The 18,690-nt window shown below is 47.0% G+C and overlaps 2 protein-coding genes and 1 long non-coding RNA gene across 6 annotated transcripts in view; 2 read left to right on the forward strand and 1 right to left on the reverse strand.

Moving 5' to 3' along the window:
* Positions 1 to 48: 48 nt before the first annotated feature.
* Positions 49 to 10,694, forward strand: LOC128402446 (uncharacterized). The gene is made up of 4 exons (XR_008327696.1): positions 49 to 143; positions 4,514 to 4,603; positions 10,401 to 10,514; positions 10,595 to 10,694. It is a non-coding gene; the product is annotated as an uncharacterized LOC128402446 (long non-coding RNA).
* TMIGD1 (transmembrane and immunoglobulin domain containing 1) lies at positions 4,607 to 17,117 on the reverse strand. Of its 4 annotated transcripts, none has more exons than XM_053366561.1 (7): positions 17,020 to 17,117; positions 10,945 to 11,047; positions 10,459 to 10,737; positions 9,493 to 9,771; positions 7,879 to 7,982; positions 6,447 to 6,487; positions 4,607 to 5,495 (listed from the first exon to the last, which is right to left on the reverse strand). In XM_053366561.1, exons 2-7 carry the CDS (start codon positions 11,021 to 11,023, stop codon positions 5,492 to 5,494), a joined length of 786 nt encoding a protein of 261 aa, XP_053222536.1. In that variant the 5' UTR covers positions 11,024 to 11,047; positions 17,020 to 17,117; the 3' UTR covers positions 4,607 to 5,491. The 4 variants fall into 4 exon arrangements, with proteins under 4 accessions (XP_053222536.1, XP_053222539.1, XP_053222537.1 ...); XM_053366564.1 differs by lacking the exon at positions 17,020 to 17,117 and adding an exon at positions 13,728 to 15,572; XM_053366562.1 differs by lacking the exon at positions 17,020 to 17,117 and adding an exon at positions 12,644 to 12,749.
* Positions 16,469 to 18,690, forward strand: part of CPD (carboxypeptidase D) — a 32,652-nt gene continuing 30,430 nt past the window's right edge. Inside the window, exon 1 of the mRNA XM_053366544.1 lies at positions 16,469 to 17,800. Coding sequence (XP_053222519.1) covers positions 17,085 to 17,800 — 716 coding nt within the window. The 5' untranslated portion in view covers positions 16,469 to 17,084. The remainder of the gene's footprint in view (positions 17,801 to 18,690) is intronic.

Genomic DNA, 18,690 nt, shown 5'->3' on the forward strand with positions numbered 1-18,690 from the left:
CGGGCCCGCGACGGAGCGCGGCGAAGGACAAACTTCCTACGCTGTCCTTCGCGGGTTCTCTTCCCCGCCCCCGTTAGAGGGGCGGAGGGTGTTTCGGGGGGCACGCCTCTTAAAGGAGCCGTTCAACTTTCTCGCTGTTACAGGTACTGTACTTGGATGATGATGATGATGATGATGATGATGATGATTATTATTTATTATTATTATTATGCCTTCTCCAAGGCGGCTTACACAATTCCATACAACACAGATTATATACAAAAAGCTAAAAAAAAGAAAAGGCAGTAGAAGCCAATCGCTAAAAAGTTAATTAAACGCTGATACAGAACTCTCCAAACTGTGTTTTGACACGTGTGTCTGCTGCAGTGTGTAGGTGTGTCATGCAAACGCTCCCTGCACTCCTCCCGGGGCTGGAAAGGGGTTGGTTTAACCTCCGGTTTGCTAGTAAACCTGAATTACTGTGTCGCGAAATGATGCATGTCTAAAATGTGCGTCACCAACATGAAAAGTTTGGAAAGCTCTGCTCTAATAGAATTAAAACAATATTTTTTAAAAATAAAAAAGCTTAAAATGCAGAGGATAATGAAAACAATAAACACAGCACTGTTAAAATACATTTCCTTAAAAAGCAAAACAAAACCAGTGACTTCCCATCCAGCCTTGCTCCCCCCCCCCCACATTCCTTGCATGGAGGGGGAAAGAAGATGATGTTTGGAGGGGTTTTAATGTGCCCCTTGTGCTAAATGATGGCTGCCATGCTTCCTTACAACAGAGATGTTGCTGGTGTTCCTATTTTTATAAGAAATTATCATAAGATTAATGAAAACGGGCATGACAGCTGATAAGTTACATCTGGTAGAAAGGTAACAAACGGGTTTCCCTTCTTCAAAGCATAAAGAGAGCTCTGACAGCTCCACCTACTGTGCCTATAATGAATAACACCGACCAATTCACAAGGTCAAACCATTTTATTCAATGGATGGCTGAGGCTCATTCATAAGCCATCAAGAGCACAAAATATGGTCTGAAGCTCAACATCAAAAAAACAAAGATCATGGCCACTGGGCCCATCACCTCCTGGCAAATAGAAGGGGAAGAAATGGAGGCAGTGAGAGATTTTACTTTCTTGGGCTCCATGATCACTGCAGATGGTGACAGCAGCCACGAAATTAAAAGATGCGTGCTTCTTGGGAGAAAAGTGATGGCAAACCTAGACAGCATCTTAAAAAGCAGAGACATCACCTTGCCGACAAAGGTCCATATAGTTAAAGCTGTGGTTTTCCCAGTAGTGATGTATGGAAGTGAGAGCTGGACCATAAAGAAGGCTGATCGCCGAAGAATTGATGCCTTGGATTCTGGTGCTGGAGGAGACTCTTGAGAGTCCCATGGACAAACCTATCCATTCTGAAGAAAATCAGCCCTGAGTGCTCACTGGAAGGACAGATCCTGAAACTGAGGCTCCAATACTTTGGCCACCTCATGAGAAGAGAAGACTCCCTGGAAAAGACCCTGATGTTGGGAAAGATGGAGGGCAGAAGGAGAAGGGGACGACAGAGGACGAGATGGTTGGACAGTGTTCTCGAAGCTACCAGCATGAGTTTGACCAAACTGCGGGGGGCAGTGGAAGACAGGAGTGCCTGGCATGCTCTGGTCCAGGGGGTCACGAAGAGTTGGACACGACTAAACGAATAAACAACAACAAAAGTGTTTCCATATATATCGCATAATGCCCTAACATGATTTACACAGTAAAGAACCACCATAGATAAAACGATAAAGTTGATTATTTAGACAAAGGATAAGATAATGAATTCAGTCTATACATTCTATATGTTGTTAAGCTGGCACCCCCAAGCCTTAGAACAGGCATAGGCAAACTCGGCCCTTCAGATGTTTTTGGCCTACAACTCCCATGATCCCTAGCTAACAGGACCAGTGGTCAGGGATGATGGGAATTGTAGCCCCAAAACATCTGGAGGGCTGAGTTTGCCTATGCCTGCCTTAGACTCTGAGCACTTCCTCTTTGCATTCTTAAGGGTGGGCTTGTTCCTGTGAAGGGTAATAACAATGAGTAATCATTAGCAGGTTATCAACATCAGGATGAGCGATAACAGAACTGGCAGGAAAACCTTTTGGGGCGACAGATGGAAAAGCACCCATGCCTGCCTCTCCTTTTGTCTCTCCATTTAAATGGTCATATAAATGTTAAATAAAACTCTGGACACCCGAGTGACTTACCTGTGTAACTTACCTGTAACTCTATCCAATGTACCTCCCTTCTGTGACATATTTCTGATTCTCTTGGTGCGTGGGCTGTGGGGAGATTGATCTATGGATCAGAGGGTATAAAAATTCTGGTTTCCTTTTGTTTGGGGTTTTCCTCCCTCTTGCGTGCGGTGAGTGGGGACCCTGCTGCAACAGTTTATTTCCTTTTAAATAAAGATCAGGCTTACTAGCTGCTTTCAGTATAACCTGGTTGGCCTCTGCTTTTCTCTCCTACTGATAAAGACCTCCTGAGGGACTCTATTTGGGCTCTGTAAGGGAATCAGAGGAATTTCTTACAACACTATCATCTCTGGCCAGTGGGCATGCTGGGCTGAACCAATGGGAACTGGACTCCACACAGCATCCAGAATGGCCACACGCTCCCCTGGACTAGCCTTCCCCCAACCAGGTGCGCTCCAGGTGTTGCGGATTATAACTCCCATCTGCCCCCAGCTGGGAGTTATAGTCCACAGCACCTGGTTATGGGAAGGCTGCTTTGGGCTGAGCTAGCTGGGCTCTTACTCATCTTCCACACCTCCTAAATTGCTTTATTTTTATGATCCACCATAAAAGTTTTGGTTTGGCAGCTTGGAACAGATAAAATGAGCCAGCTAGACTTTGACCCTGTAAAAAAAGAGGGTGTAACCAGGGGGAATATATACTTGTGTGTGAGAGAGAGACTTGAAGTCTCCTTGAGGCTTCATTTACCCACTTTCTGCTTCTGCTTCTACAAACTTGCTCTCCTCCACCTCCAGATCATTTACAAACATGTTAAAGAGCACACACCCCCCCCAACATGGAGAGGGCACCACTTTGCTCCACCTTTCGTGATTCACTTAGAACTTCATTTTCTCTCCCCAATTAAACAATAATAATTGTATACAAATGATGGGAATGGGTATGGCTGGAAGCAAGGGAAGGGGACTGCCAAGAGGCTCCCAAGAAGTACTTTTTTAAAAAAAGGTGCCGTGTGTGGGCACCCATAAAAACCAAGGTAAAGGCCAGAGCTGAACAACCAGTCAGTCTGGCAGCAAACCTGTATTGTCTTGATTGGAGTTTTTAAGCAGCTTTGAGCAAAACCTTCCCTGGGGCTGGGAACAGCCAACCAGCTGATTTCTTCCCCCTGCCTACACTTCCTATTTATGCATCACTTAGAGACCGCTGTGATTAAGCAGAAAAATATTATTGAAATAAAACAAATGCACAAGCCTCCTTCTTTGGTGCCAAGTGGTCTTCATGGAGCAAGAAGCCAGCAATCCTGAAAAGAGCAGAGGCCCAAAGTGCTGCCAACTTTTATGCTTTTTGCTGTCTGGCTCGGCTCCTGTGCCTTTAACTACAGCCTAATACACAAAAATGGGGAAAAAACCCAACTTTCTGCATTGCCCATCATGGCAGGGAAACAAAAGGTGCTTGTAACTCATTCGGATGTAGGTAGGCCTGCTCAGAAGTAAACAAGGGTGCATTGTATGTAACCCCGAGGACTGCTCTGTTTATACCTTTTCTTCTCCTAGCCCTGCAAAAGTATTGTGTATCATCATACTTATTGGCCAGGTGGACCTGAGTCAGACAGCCACTCCTCAATTCGGGATCACATAGCTATAGGGAGGAGAGCATGCAGCCTGCAGTGCCTGGGCCACGCTAATAAAATGGGCAATTTTCTTCTGGTGCGATTGTTACATTTTGTGTAGCGGGCTGCAGAATGCGCAACGTGGCCCTGATACAGCATAATTCCTTGTAATAGCCGTGGGGCAGCCTTCACCAACCTGGTGCCCTCCTAGCTGATGGGAGTTGTAGTTCAAAAACTGAAGAAAAGCACCAGGGCTGAAATAGCAAAACATTTTCTTAGGCCTAGAACACTTGGTGATGCCAGACTTCCCTCAATTAACATAGTCGCAAACTTCTCCCCAGCTGTGTTCAACCAACACATTCTGCTTTCCCCTGTAAAACCATTTCACAATATAAAAATGCAAATTTGCTCCCTCTATCACGAAGCAGGAGGCTGCCCCACTGGAAGAGAGAGGCTTTCTTAGAGCCACACCAGTAAGATGTTCCATGAAAATAAGCTAATGAAATGTTTGCCACCCCCAATGCAGACAAACAGGTCAGGGACTGTTTAAGGCTGCTGGGATGATGCTTTCCTGGTTTGGTTTTGTCAAAAGCTCCCTGTGTAGGTGGGGAGAAGGACAAATTAAGAGCCCATAGCAGATATTAACCAGCAAAGTAATGATCAAATCCTATTTTTTGCAAGGCTTCATTTCAGGTTATGCAGGGCCTTCTTAAAAAGGGAGATGCCTGAAGGCAGCAGTGGAAGACACACCTGCAATCATTCCTCACACAGGTATTTCTATTGATATTGCATTTATTTGTTTGTTTGAATATTTATGATTGTTTACATAAATATATGTAAAGCATAATTAGAAAAAACAACGAAACAGCAATCAGTACTAGTTGGTTAAAAGGAACAAAATCATATTGTGTTTAAAAAGTGCAAATTTCAAGAGACATCTGAAGGAAGGCTGGGGTGGTTCCTTCTGAACTTCTACTGGCAGTGAGTTCCATAGGGCAGAGCCCACTACATGAAAGGTTCTGTCCCTAGTGAACACCAGCTGAACTTCTGGAGCATGGAGTACACCCCCCCCAGGAGGTGGCCCACCAGAGGATTTCAGTGATCAAGGTGGAGAATAAAGGATCAGATAGTCCTTAAGGTACCTTGGTCCCAAGTTGTTTAGAGCTTTGTGAGTTAACATGAAGACCTTGAACCTGGCTCTGTAGCAAAACAGCAACCAGTGTGTTAACTCTATATTTACTTTTTTAAATAATCTGCAAGGACAGTGAAGCCTTTGGTCCTCTGGGTGGCGTTAGGACTCCACCTCTCATCAGCCTCAGCCAGTATAGCCAGCAGTCAGTGAGGATGGGGTTTGGCAGCATCTAGAGAAACACAAATTCCCCATTCCTGATTTGCAGTTTGGGCATTTGAATGGCAAGCCTGAAGTTAATATTTTACCTTGGTAAAACACCAAAGGTCTGGCCAGCCTGACTTTCTCAATTGTAAGCCAAATATATGCACTTAAACCTACAGGAGCAACTGTCAGACAGCAGAAAGGGTGCAACTTTTAAATGCTATCAAAGAGGCCTCTGAACCAGGGCCCTTAAAAGCTGGAAGGGTCTTGTCATCTGTGGTGATGGGCAGGGGTGCTCCTTTGCTTGCTGCAGTGGAGGAATTCCTTCACCTGGAAGGGAAGAAAACAGATAAAAAGTAAACACATCTGAAAGGTGCACAACATTTTTTTAAAAAAACAAACAAATCCCATCTTGGCTAGATGATGATTTAAATTTGTATACTGCCCTTGATCAGAAGATTACAGGTTTACAGCGTAACAATGCAAACTGAGAACACAACATAATGACGAAACAAACAAATAACCCCCCTCCTATAAGCACATTTAAAAGACCATAGATTAATCAGCCACAGGCCTGGTTATAGAGGAACATTCTTGCCTGGTGCCTGATATAATTATAATATAGATATAGTAAGTAAGACAAGGCTCGTGTTGGGCTGAGAGCGGAGCCAGAGCTTTACCCTGAGTACAACAACGTTCCCTTTCATTGGCTCTGTGGTCAGTGGCTAGATTTAAATCACATGAGACTGGAGTGTACACTCCCACATTCAAAGATCAAAGAAAGGGAGAAAGCTAAAAGAGGGCTTGTCTGTAACTGTGGCTCTTCGCATGGTCGCATGTGCAGCCACATAGCTGTGTTTTGTGCCCATTCGGCACAGGTTCGTAAGTTGCACGCCAGGCTACAGAGCAGCACCACCACCACCACCAACATATCAACACCCTGCTCTTGTGTGTTTTTGGGGTCCTTCTGAAAGGCAACTCCCAGCACCCAGAAAACAAGGGATGGCACTTCCAAAGTAGGCCTCTCTCAAGAGGGAACTGCAGGTTCCCTCTTGCTTGCCTGGGGTGGTGTTGTTCTAGGGTGCATTTTCCCTTGAGGCAAGGGGGGGGCTGACAGGCTCCTGCACAAGCCCCATATTGGTTGGGAGAGAAGGGGGTGCCTCTAGGTTTTCTCCTTCAGGCTGCACAATGCCTCTGGCCAGCCCTGCTTTGAGGAGGACTTTTTAAGGCCAGCTTCATCACTGAGCTTTCTGAATAAGGACTGGTGGCAAAAATACTTACAGAAATGTGTTGCTTGACGAGTTGCACCCTATCCCAAAGCACTAAAATAAAAATAAAAGGGGGGGGGGTGGAAAACAGAAAGGCATAAATGCGACCTTGTCAGCTTTTGTATATTTATTTCTGCCACTGATTTCAGTGGACAAATTCCAGCTGCGTGCATTTCGGATGGGAGGTGAGTCTGTGGTTTTGGTAGGGCAGTGATGGCTCACCTGTGGCTTTCCAGGTATGGTTGAGACCCCAATTCCCAGCAGCCAGCAATGATGGGAACTGAAGTCCCAACAGCATCTCCAGGGACACAGGAGCGCTACCCCTATGCTAGGAAGTAGTAGCAAGTAGAAATCTTGCAAATGTGTACAGTGGTACCTTGGGTTACATACGCTTCAGGTTACATACGCTTCAGGTTGCAGACTCCGCTAACCCAGAAATAGTGTTTCAGGTTAAGAACTTTGCTTCAAGATGAGAACAGAAATCGTGCTCCGGCGGCACGGTAGCAGCAGGAGGCCCCATTAGCTAAAGTGGTGCTTCAGGTTAAGAACGGTTTCAGGTTAAGTACAGACCTCCGGAACGAATTAGGTACTTAACCCGAGGTACCACTGTACATAGACTCATGGAACTGTAGAGTTGGAAGGGACCCCGAGGATCGTGCACTCTAACCCCCTGCATTGCAGCTGGCCAGCACCAGTTACCTGTGACGTTGGTGTTATCAGCACCACGCTCTAACTGGCTAAGCTACAACACAGGAGCAGCTTTGGTTCCCACCTGACATGGAGCCCTCGGCCCAGTTGAAATGGAGTGGCTGGAAGTGTCTCCCCCCCCTCTTTTCAACCCCGCTTGCTCCTTGCTACTTCCTCACTTTCAACAAAGCAAGCAGAAGATGGGGAAAAGGGCTGTGGGTGGGAGGCATTTCAGTCTGAAGCACAACACCATGTCTGGGTCAGAAAGGTGTTCCCTGAATGGCGCCCCCTGCTGACTGAGGCAACGCAAAGGGTTTCCCCGCTGGTCTCTGCCGTCTAATAAAGGGTGGTGATACATTTGGGTGCCTCTTTAGCTTCCAAAATGAAACAATATCTGGACAGACAAAAGAAAGGACTTCTTCTCACAGCATATAGTTAAACTACCGAATTTGCCTTCAAAAAGAGGCAGTGATGGCCATCAACTTGGATGGCTTTAAAAGAGGACTGGACAAATTCATGATGGAGGAGGCGGCTATCAGTGACAACTAGCCAGTGTCCGAGGTAGGAGGCCTCTGAATAAACAGCTGTTGGAAACCACAAGGTGATGCTGTTGTGCTCGGATCCTGCCTGTGGGCGTCCAGTTGGGGCATCTAGTTGGCTACTGTGAGAACAGGATGTTGGACCAGATGGGCCCCCCTTGGGTCTGATCCAGCAGCCAGGCTCTCTTCTGATGTTCTAACATACCAGGTCCTTCTTACCTTTGCAATCCGCTTCCATCGAGCCACAATGCCAAAGAGGATGGTGAAAAAAACGACCACAGCCGCAGCAATGACAGCCTCCATTGGGAAAGGGAGATTCCCTTCTGTTGGGAGAACAAATGCAACCCGCCTTCTCAGCTGGATTTTGGACGTGGAGTATCAATGCTATTAAATGCATTCAGTGAACATCAGAAGCTACCTTTCACCAGGTCAGGCTGTTTGCCCATCTCATCACAGCACAGCCTACTCTGACTGGCAGCATCTCTCAGGGGTCTCTGGCAGAGAGAAGTCCTTCCCATCACCTACTACTTGGAGCTGCCTGAGACTGAACCTACATGCAAGGTGCCTGGTCTACCACTGGTCTCTCCCCAAACACAGGAGGCTGCTGACTTGACGGCTCTGAAGGCTGAGAGTGTTTTATGCTCTCCTAGAGCCATAAATGGAACAAGAGTGTGTTCAGGAGGTCCACAGGGGCAGCGTAGATATGGCAGTCCTGATCTTGCCAAATGCTGGCTCCTACCAGCCACTCCCGGATCTCAAATTGTGAGCATGAACCAGATGCTTAATATTCTGGGTGGTGCCTTTGAGTCTATACTCAGGAACTAGGGTGAGGGATGGGATCCAAAGGTAATCTAATCCGAAGGCGGAAGAAGAAGAGTTTGGATTTGATATCCCGCCTTTCACTCCCTTTAAGGAGTCTCAAAGCGGCTAACATTCTCCTTTCCCTTCCTCCCCTACAACAAACAATCTGTGAGGTGAGTGGGGCTGAGAGACTTCAAAGAAGTGTGACTGGCCCAAGGTCACCCAGCAGCTGCATGTGGAGGAGCGGAGACGCGAACCCGGTTCCCCAGATTACAAGACTACTGCTCCTAACCACTACACCACACTGGCTCTCATTAACCCTTAACCCTTTAGTCCCTCATCCAAAGAATCTAGTCCAGGAGCAGTGGAGTCAAGGGACATGTTCCCTTGTTGCAACCTTCCAGAGATCACATCCCAGAGGTGGCCAGGGCCAAAGGCAAAGGAGTGCAGAACTATGGCAGTGACTCTTACTATCCCCTTAAAACTCCAGCCACACAAAAGCCAGAGGCTGATGCACACTCCCCTCTCTCTATTCTCCACCCAGGTAAGCGAGAGGCATTACAACAATTCAAAGACAGGGGAAAGCACTTGAGGTGAGCCTGGAGCAGGGCTGGGGAGTGTTCTGAGGGCCCGAGAGACAGGTCTGGAGGTACTGAGCTCCCCCAACCTGCTGATCTAGACACAGCAAACAAATGGCTTCTTCGTAATGACTACCAGGGCCTTGATTTCATTTGCTCCCAGTTACAAACACTGAGCTGCTGATAATGCAGCAGCTCCTGGGGGATTTAGAGGGCTGGTCCTGATTCACAAGGTAAACTAGAGAGAAAGCTGACCCCTGTGTGTGCTTTCAGGCTTAATATCCTGGTCTTTGAAGATGACCTTGCACAAGGCAAGACCTGCCTGCAGCCAACACAGGTAGGGAGGGAAGATGTCAAGGACATCAAGGCAAGAACCCAGCAAGAAGACTTCAGCTGGCTGGGCTACAGGCCCCAAGTGGCCAGTGGGCCAGCTACATCACAGCAGTTGCATTACCTTCAACAGTCAGGTGGAAATCCCTCTTCTCTGTTATCCCATCCAAACTAGCCACGCAGGTGTATATCCCATTGTCGGATACCTGGGCCTTTGCAATGGTCAACTGAAAGAGCTCGCTGGTCTGATAAATGTGGTAACGGGATTTCTCCAGGGTCAGAAAGCTGTTGTCCTTATACCAGGCCATCTGAGCAGGAGGGTTGGCCTTTGTGTGGCAATCCAGTGTCACATCGGCCTGTTCTTCCTGTGGGGGAGGGTCTTCTCCGCTGAGGATGGGGGGGACTGTGGAGAACAACAAAGGATCACATTCAACAGCACCCATTCCTCAATTCTTTGATATTACGCTTGAATGAATATTCAGAGCAGAGAGAAGGGGGGGGGCCTTGTAAAACCCCTCAAGTGCCTTAGCTCTAGCACTCGTCCCAAATGACAAAACACAAAATAGCAACCATTAAAAAACAAAAACTTTTTTTAAAAAACCAAGGTTGCTTCTGTCATTGTGCAGGCAGAGCACCCAGGTCTATAATTGCACAGAAACCAATTATTTTATTATTTATACCCCACCCATCTGGCTGGGTTTCTTCAGCTACTCTGGACGGCTTCCAGCAGAATATAAAACGTAATAACACGTCAGACGTTAAAAACTTCCCGATACAGGGCTGCCTTCAGATCTCTTCTAAAAATTGTGTAGTTTATTTCCTTGACATCTGATGGGAGGGCATTCCACAGGGAGGGTGCCACCCCCTGGTTCTATAAAAATCAGATTTAATTTTAAATGCCATTTAATTTCTGGGCAAAAAAGGAGAGAAATCTAATATAAAAATGGACTAGATTCTCTCATATTTATGTATGTGTGTGTATCTATCTATCTATCTATCTATCTATCTATCTATCTATCTGAAATTTTGTAGAGAACCCAGCCTACAGGCACTGCCTCCCTTCCTCAGTAAGATAGAGCTGGCCACTCACAACGGACATCCAGGACCACAGAGATCATGACAGATCCATCTCGGGCCAACTTGCAGGTAAAGGAAACTCCATTGTCATCTACAGTGACGGGGTAGATGCAGACGCTGCTGGCATTCACTTTGTTTCCATCTTTCAGGTCGACCTGCGTGTCCCCTCGGAACCAGAGCAGCTCTTCTCCCTGGCTGTTGTTGTGCACTGTGCACACGAGGGACTCTGCTACGCCTGGCTTTGTTGACAGCTGGTAGTCAGCAGTGTTGCCATTGATAGCCAGATGGGTGCCTGGGGAGGGGGAAAGACGTCAGTCCCATGAAGCAAAGTTTGTAAAAAAAAGACAGACTCTTAAAAAATAGCATCAACAGGTGTCCTGATTCCAAAAATCAACAGTTTGGCTGAATGAGTAAGAAGAGAGGATCATTTAATCTTCCCCCAATTCAGATGCAGAACTCCATTGGGAAGCTCAGGTGAGGACCCACGCTGGTTGCGTACCTGTGACAGCACAAGGCAAAAGTGCGAAGATGAAGAGAGGTGTCCTGCAAAGCATGCCTGCCATCCCCCCTGAGGCCATCTGCGAAGATCTCTGGCCCAAGACCTGCAGCAGAAAGGAGGCAGGAGAGAGTCACTGTGTGCCTTGTGGTAGTGATTGGCCCCCGTAAGGTTGGTGGAGCGCCCAAGTCACCCAAGCTCACCCACCCCAAAGTCAGCACCATCAATAATAATAATAATAAATAAGAATAAGAATAATTTATTATTTGTACCCTGCCCATCTGGCTGGGTTTCCCCGGCCACTCTGGGCAGCTTCCAACAAGGATTAAAAACACATCAAAATGTCACACATTAAAAACTTCCCTGAACACATACTTCTTCACCCAACAGCCCGGGGTCTACAAATGCCTTCCACATTTCGGGGAGTGACCTGTATATGAATTGAAGCGATGAGAAATAGCCCCCCACCCCAGGAAACGCCACCTCACTACCCCACTGCCCTCTTCTCTGCCAAATACTGACACTTACGTTGGGAAAGGCCAATCGTGTGGGCACTTGTCTTGAAATGGAGAGCAAACCACGGCCTTCCTTGGGCTTTTATAGGCACCCGTGGTTATGTCTTTATTGCCGTGCAGAGACAAGCGATCCACTCGAGTTCAAGGCCGCGTTCTCTTAAGGACTTCCTAGGTAAACACTGGGTGCTTCTCTCTCTCCCAAAAGGAAGCTGGCCAAAACCTTTCCCAGATTTATGGCCGTGACTGAGGCAATGAGTAACAAGCAGCAAAGTGCATCTATCATGGGTCAACCACCCCTGATTTTGACTCTGAAGGCAGCACACAGTCCTTCTGCAGGCAGAATGCCCTTCCCCTCTAACAGCACTGGGTGCTAAGGGGATGCCTTAGTGCACGTCTTTGTTGTACAAGGTGGTCAAAGGCCACCTTGGAGGAGAGCCAGGTTGCCAGATCCTAAGATCCTACATCTTGCGCTAGCGAGTCACAGCATTCTGCCCATCTCTTCGCTCTGCTGAAGCAGAATTTATTACTCGCCTAAGCTACAAAGTCCAACAAGATCCAATCCAATATTATGTCAGCTCCTCATCCCTGAAGCCAAAAGGTTGAGAAGAAACTATTTGGCATCCATCCAAATAGAAAGAAAAGAAAGAAATATACATAATTAACAAGTCATTTTACCTCATGCTCAGGGCAACAGCCAGCATTATTCTCTGGAAATTGTATACTAATGTTGACAGCCATTGCCACAAAATGTGCTATTGTTTAATACATTTGACAGCCTTCACCTACATGAGCTGTAGCCACTGTTAACCCCTTGCCTGGCTTTGGATTTTAAAGTGGAAAATGCTGGTTAGTTCTAAACCCACTTGGGCCAGGCCCGGGGTTATTATGAGAAGCAATGGGGCAAAGTCAGTGCACACAGGGCAGGTGGTGTTGAAGGGGGTAGCATTTGGATGACTCTTAATGAGACCAAGGCCACATGGTAGGATCTTTGTTATTCCACTGCTCTGATCCAAGGAGAACCATTTTTCAAACTTTATCCAAAGAGAACTAAAATCTGAAAAGGAGCAGCCTTAGATTCCTCCAAAATAACACAACGCGGAACCAAACGGAGAGGTGCTCTAGCACAAAGGTCAGAAGGAAGCTGGCACAGAAGTGTCTCAGAAAAGGTAACCAATTGGGCCACATACCACTTTTCAGTCACTCCTACTTCTTGTCAAATTGGATGGGGTGTTCTTTCCTGTGCCTGATGTGGCTGAGCTCGCAGTCATTTATTAAATTCCAATTTCTTGAATGATGAGAAAAAACAAAAAAAATATTCCTTCCAGTAGCACCTTAAAGACCAACTAAGTTAGTTCTTGGTATGAGCTTTCGTGTGCATGCACACTTCTTCAGATACCTAGATACCTGAGCTTTTGCATGCACACGAAAGCTAATACCAAGAACTAACTTAGTTGGTCTTTAAGGTGCTACTGGAAGGAAAAAAAAATTTTTGTTTTGACTATGGCAGACCAACACGGCTACCTTTCTGTAACTTGAATGATGAGAGTTGCCACCAGGGGGAGCAGAAGCATAAGATTTAGGGCTGCCCTTTTGCAGCCTTGGGATATTTGCATTCCTTCTATTTCCAAACTGTAGGATGGAGGAGACTGAATGCAACGTGGCTTAGAGGGTGCAGGAGGCTGACACTTCAGCCAGGAGCCTGCTGTAAGGGTGGTAATGTAAAATTCAACTTTTTGAAAACGTGCTTCAAGTCCTTTGCGTACAGGATTGAGCTAATCTCTATGGCTGCTTTATTTGGCGGGCGCTAAAGAGAAGAGGTGGCAGCTTCCCTTACCATGCTATTCAGTTAGATCAGAGTTGAGATTTAAAAATGGGGGCTTGCTCATCGTTCCTGCCTTAAACCACTATGCTGATGATCACCACTGTGAGAACTGGGTTGGTTCTCTGAAAATTAGGGGGCACAAAATATCCAGGCTGACAGAGAGCTAGACCAGGCATCTCCTTTACATTTGTCACGAGACTACAATTTTGCAATTAGACAGAAAGATTTGCTGTGCACCGTGGAGGTTTTTGTGCCTTCTTTGGAAGCATCTGGCAACAGCCACTGCAGGAAATTGGCATCCACCAACTGCAAGCCGAGGCCATGGGACCAGATGGAAAGGGAGTGTCAATCCTTAGAGCTTTTCTTGGGAACATGTTGAAATAGCCACAAAACGTAATTAATTAGTCGTCACCAGTCAGGTCCGGCATGTAACTGAAAGCCCCACACACCTGAGAAGAAAGGAGATCTAGGACGTGATAAGCTGAAAAGCTCACTTTCCACATTCTTAACCTCCCGGTCTTAGACCTGGTTTGGACCAGGTTTTAGACAGGTGTAAAGGGGAGAAGGGAACCTCATGACCTGGTAAAGACACAGCAGACACAATATTTCAAAGTGCTCGCCCTGGGCCTTTTGGTCTCTCTCACCACCCATAAGAATAGGATACCTATTCACTTGACGCTGACACAAAAGCCCCACTCGTACACTATGTAATAGAATGAAAGTTTGCTGTCTCCCCCTTCCTCCTCTCTTCTCTCTCCTCACTTCTCTCGCCCCCAACTGCATGCTGCCTACGACAGTAACGTCTCACACTGAATATAAATAACCTGAACAAAGAACTCTGCAAACTAAAAACTGAGACACTGTATGTACCTTTGCTACCCAATAAAATCTTTTAATAAAAACATTTTTTTAAGTGCTCCCAGGCAGGTCTGTAGCTGTTAGGGAAGAGGAGGAAAAGGAAGAGACTGAAAGAGGGCAACAAAAAGGACCACAGTCCTTCCAATATTTACAGTTATGAAATATTACTCAGACTTTTAGTTGCAAAACAGGGTCCTCTCCTGGAAATACTGGAATTTGAACGTAGTGTCAAAATATAACTTGCAAAAATGATCAAACAAATCATATGAATGAGAAGCAACATAGAATCAAAAGAAAATAATTACCAGCAGAAATGGGAAGGAGATTTTGGTTATATTAATGAATGTGTGACAGTGGCTCTGGTTAAATATTCCACAGCAAACTATAAGTGTTAATCTCAAAGTTGAGTTAATCATGCAATAGTGATACGATTATTTATTGCACTTATTACTGTAGGTTTGCCACAAAAAGTAAGCAATTTACAAAATAGTGCAAAAATTAAAACTAGGATAAAGATAAAAGAGAATAAAAGCTAAAAATACATTCATACATATAAAATACAGGTCTAATGCATCCAATACCATCATGTCCTAATCATACATATAGAACAGCAAGTGATTTCTGTTGGGAGTTGTAAAATGAATAGTGCCAATTTGCAGCGTATTTAATGGGCTTAATGGATCTTTATCTTGGAACCAGATATTCTGCAGCAAGGTGTTAAAAGAAATAGAAATGATTGCATGTTATATACTCCCAGTGGATCCATTAATCATACACTTAGGATCCATCAAAGATTTAGGTACTGACAAGTGGCAAAGAATATCCATGTTATAACTGAGAAAGAACAAGAACTTCCACATTGGAAGACTGGAACGTTGGACAGAGAATGTGACTAAAGCTGACTATGGTAATCAAAATAAAGAAGGACAGATAATCTCACAACAGTTTTGTGGGGAAATGGAGTGTTTATAATGTAATGGTATAATGGAGTGCAGAAAAATGTAAATCCATGTACTTTTATGTTTTATAATTTACTTATTTTCTTTAAATATGTTACGCAGAGAACGAGAAGGGAAATGTGCATCATTATTTTTCTTTATTTGCTTCACTTTCTCTCCTCTCCTTAATTTTGTATATTATATATTTGTACATGACTTGGAAAAAATAAAATAGAAAATTAGTGTGTGTGAGAGAGAGACTTTTTTGGTTAAACTTGCACATCATCGAAATCCACTTGACTGCAGAGAAACTGCATTTCCTCACTCTCCAAACACAGGGTGAGCGTCTCTAATTCCATGTAGGAAAAGATATTCCCTGTTTCATGTTTCTTTCCACTTGACAACAAAGTCTTAACATTCAATTCATTGTCATGACAAATGGCTTTGGACCTCGTTTTGTCCTGGTTACTTCTGAAGAGGCTTTCAAAACCCTGCATGAGATCCTCATGAGCAGCTCCTGTTAAGTGCAACACGCTTGAAGGAGAATACATTCTCAGTGAGCCATTGCTTCTTTCTCTCTTATCTTTGGGGGTCCAAATGTTAAAAGGTTTAAGTGCAACAGATGCAGAACCACAGAGCAGACCTAATGGCTGGCTGCATTACGGGATGGATAAACACACAGCCAGCAACCTCAGGGGTGCGAGTGAGTCACGAATCATTCATGGCTTTAGTCCCATTATGAGAACAATGTTCCTACAGAGGAATTCCTGCAGGGTCAATGCCTTCTCCCAAGCCCGCTCAGCTTCCTTGATTTCACAACTCTGCATACGTCAGTCTCAAGAAAACCTCGGCAAACAAACCTTGAAAGGGTTTGGCAGCCTGCAGGTGTTTTCCTTCCCACCTGTGGTACCAACTGACCACGAAGCTGATCCTAGTGTCCCCATCCAAAAAGTCCATTATCTTCAGATATTCTGGGGCAGCCTTTGCCAACTTATGTATGGACTTTACTCTGCATACACTGCAAGATGCAGTGATGGTCACTAACTTGGATGACTTTAAAAAATTGAACAATTTTATGGAGGATGAGACCATCTATGGCTACTAAACACAAGTGGCTGTGTTCTCTCACCACTGTGAATATCTGATGCTCAATTAATCTTTATTATGATCTCGGATCAGCCACTAGAATACAGTCAAACACACAGAATCTTGCAGTTTACAGGCAAAATATCAGTTGATGGTTATCAAAAGTAGCGAGGTGACTGGCCATTGCGGCAACAGGAGGCTGGACTGGTTGGAGTCCGTTTGGTCAGATCCAGAAGGCTCGTTTTATGTTATCAAAGGAAACGGACCCTTTTAAGGGAAATGGGTCTTTTTTGCAAGATCACGGTCAGTATCTATCTGGCTTTTTTAACGTTTGTTATTTTGTTTTTTTTAATTAATTTGTAAGACATGCAGGATAAAAATACAATAGCTAAACAAGATGATAGATAAATCTGAGAAATCTCCGTGTTTTCTCTTCCAGACGTGACGCTGGACACGCGGGTATCCCACTCACGTGAACAGTTGGTTACGTCGACATCATCTCTACTCTTTCCACGTCTCCCGCTTTCAGCCCAGCCCCTCAACCTTTCCGTCATCTCCTCTGTCGTCTTTCATTGGCTTCCGTCCTGCTTTCTCCCGCCCCCTTTCTCTCTCCCCCGCTTCTTTCCATCCATAGATTCTCGTTCTATCTCTCCCAACTATTCACCAACCTCGAAACGCTTTTTCTCTCTTCTCCGGCCCCTCAGGGGTTAAACAACGCCCTCTTTCGCGCCTTTAGCCCGCCCTCCAGCCTTTATTATTGGCTCTCTTCCCCCACTTCCCCTTTTCTATTGGCTGTTTGCTGTCTTCTCCGATTGGCGCGCTGCTCTGCTCCCTCCTCGCCAATCGAGTGTCGAGTTACCTCAGCGAGCACTTTTCCTCCCCTCAGCGGCGGCGAGCGAGCGGCCTGTCACATCTGAGGCGGCGATGGCGGGCCGGAGCGGAGGCGGCGGTCTCTTGCCCTTCGCTTTATCTTCATTCTTCTTCTTATTTTTGTTGTGGCGGCGCGGGGCGGAGGCGGCGCACATTAAGAAAGCGGAGGCGGCGGCCTCCACGGAGCCCTCGGCTGCCGGCGGCGGGGCGGCGACGCGCTACCTGGACGAAGCGGAGCTGGGGGCGTCGCTGCGTCGCTTGGCGGAGGACGAGGCCCCTCGCGGCTTGGCCAGGCTCTTCTCCATCGGCCGCTCGGGCGAGGGCCGGGAGCTGTGGGTGCTGCGCCTCAGCGCCGACCTGCCGGAGCCCGGCGGCGGGAGCGGCGACGTCGGCGACCCGGTGGGCGGACCCCCCATCCCGGGCCGCCCGCAAGTCAAGCTGGTGGCCAACATGCACGGCGACGAGGCCCTGGGCAGGGCCCTGGTGGTCCGCCTGGCCCGCGAGCTGGTTGCGGGGTGGCTGCGCGGGGAGCCCCGGGCGCAGCGCCTCCTCAACGGCACCGACCTCTACCTCATGCCCAGCCTCAATCCGGACGGCTTCGCCCGCGCCCAGGAGGGCGACTGCGGCGCCCAGCAGGACCCCTCCGGGAGGGAGAACGCCAGGGGGAAAGACCTCAACCGCAGCTTCCCGGACCAGTTCGGGGCAGCCCAGCCGGACCTGGCCAACGTCCCCGAAGTGCGCGCCCTCATGGAGTGGATGCGGCGCAACCGGTGAGGGGGAGGCGGGGCTCGGTCGCAGGGGGCGGGGTCTCGTGGCGCAGGGCGGGTCAGGCGGCTCCTGGGAGGCGGGGCTTTCTCGTGCTAAATGAGTTGATGGTCTGTTTGTGGGCGTGGCTTCATTCGAAGAGGGGCGGGGTCTCGTGCTGGGGCGGGGCTTATGTTGCAGGGTGGGCTAGGCTTATCTGGAGAGTAGGGCTTAATCCTGTGGAATATTTTGAGGCATTATTAGCATCCATTAGTCACTTATTAATGACTTCTGATTTTTAATGTGAAAATTAAAACATGGGGATTCTCTGTTTTGGGGTGGGACCTCTGCCATGGGCATAGCCAGGATTTATGTTAGGGGTGCAGTTGCCCTCCCCCTTGGCTACGCCCATGGGTTGTCCTAGATACTTCAATCTTTTGCTGGGGTGGAGCCTATTGTATGTTGACAGGTGATTTGGGGGTGGGTTCTTATTTATTAGGCAGAACCAAGTGTCTCTTGGTGGGTGTGCTTTGCATGGGGACAGGGTCTCCGTTCTGTATGGATCAGGCTTCTTTTCGGCAGGTTGGAAGGGACCACAAGGGCCATCTCGTCCAATTTCCTGCAAAGCAGGATTTTTTTTGCCCAACCTAGTACTCTTACCCACAAGCTTGAGATTAAGAGTCTTGTCCTCTACCGCCTAAACTATCCTGCGGGCCCTTATTGGTTGGCAGGGCTCATTTGCGGTGGGAGGGCGCCAGCTTTATGTGGTTGGGTGCAGCTTCCTTCTCTGGAGGTGGGATCTCATAGTCATAGAATTGTAGAGTTGGAAGGGACCCTTAGGGTCATCCGGTCCAACCCCCTGCAGTGCCAGAATCTCAGCTGATTCAACTGGTAAAGTTCTGTAGAATGTGTTACG

Source organism: Podarcis raffonei, chromosome 15, assembly GCF_027172205.1.
Source record: "Podarcis raffonei isolate rPodRaf1 chromosome 15, rPodRaf1.pri, whole genome shotgun sequence".
Classification (NCBI taxonomy): domain Eukaryota; kingdom Metazoa; phylum Chordata; class Lepidosauria; order Squamata; family Lacertidae; genus Podarcis; species Podarcis raffonei.

Bases quoted from the DNA above. Each gene is read 5' to 3' on its own strand.
- TMIGD1 (XM_053366564.1), bottom strand. From the start codon at position 13,781: ATGTGGAAAGTGAGCTTTTCAGCTTATCACGTCCTAGATCTCCTTTCT. The intron at 11,048-13,727 runs GTGTGTGGGGCT...TTTCTGCTGCAG, and splicing joins TAGATCTCCTTTCTTCTCAG to GTCTTGGGCCAGAGATCTTC. The intron at 6,488-7,878 runs GTAAGAAGGACC...TTTTTATTTTAG, and splicing joins GATGGAAGCGGATTGCAAAG to TGCTTTGGGATAGGGTGCAA.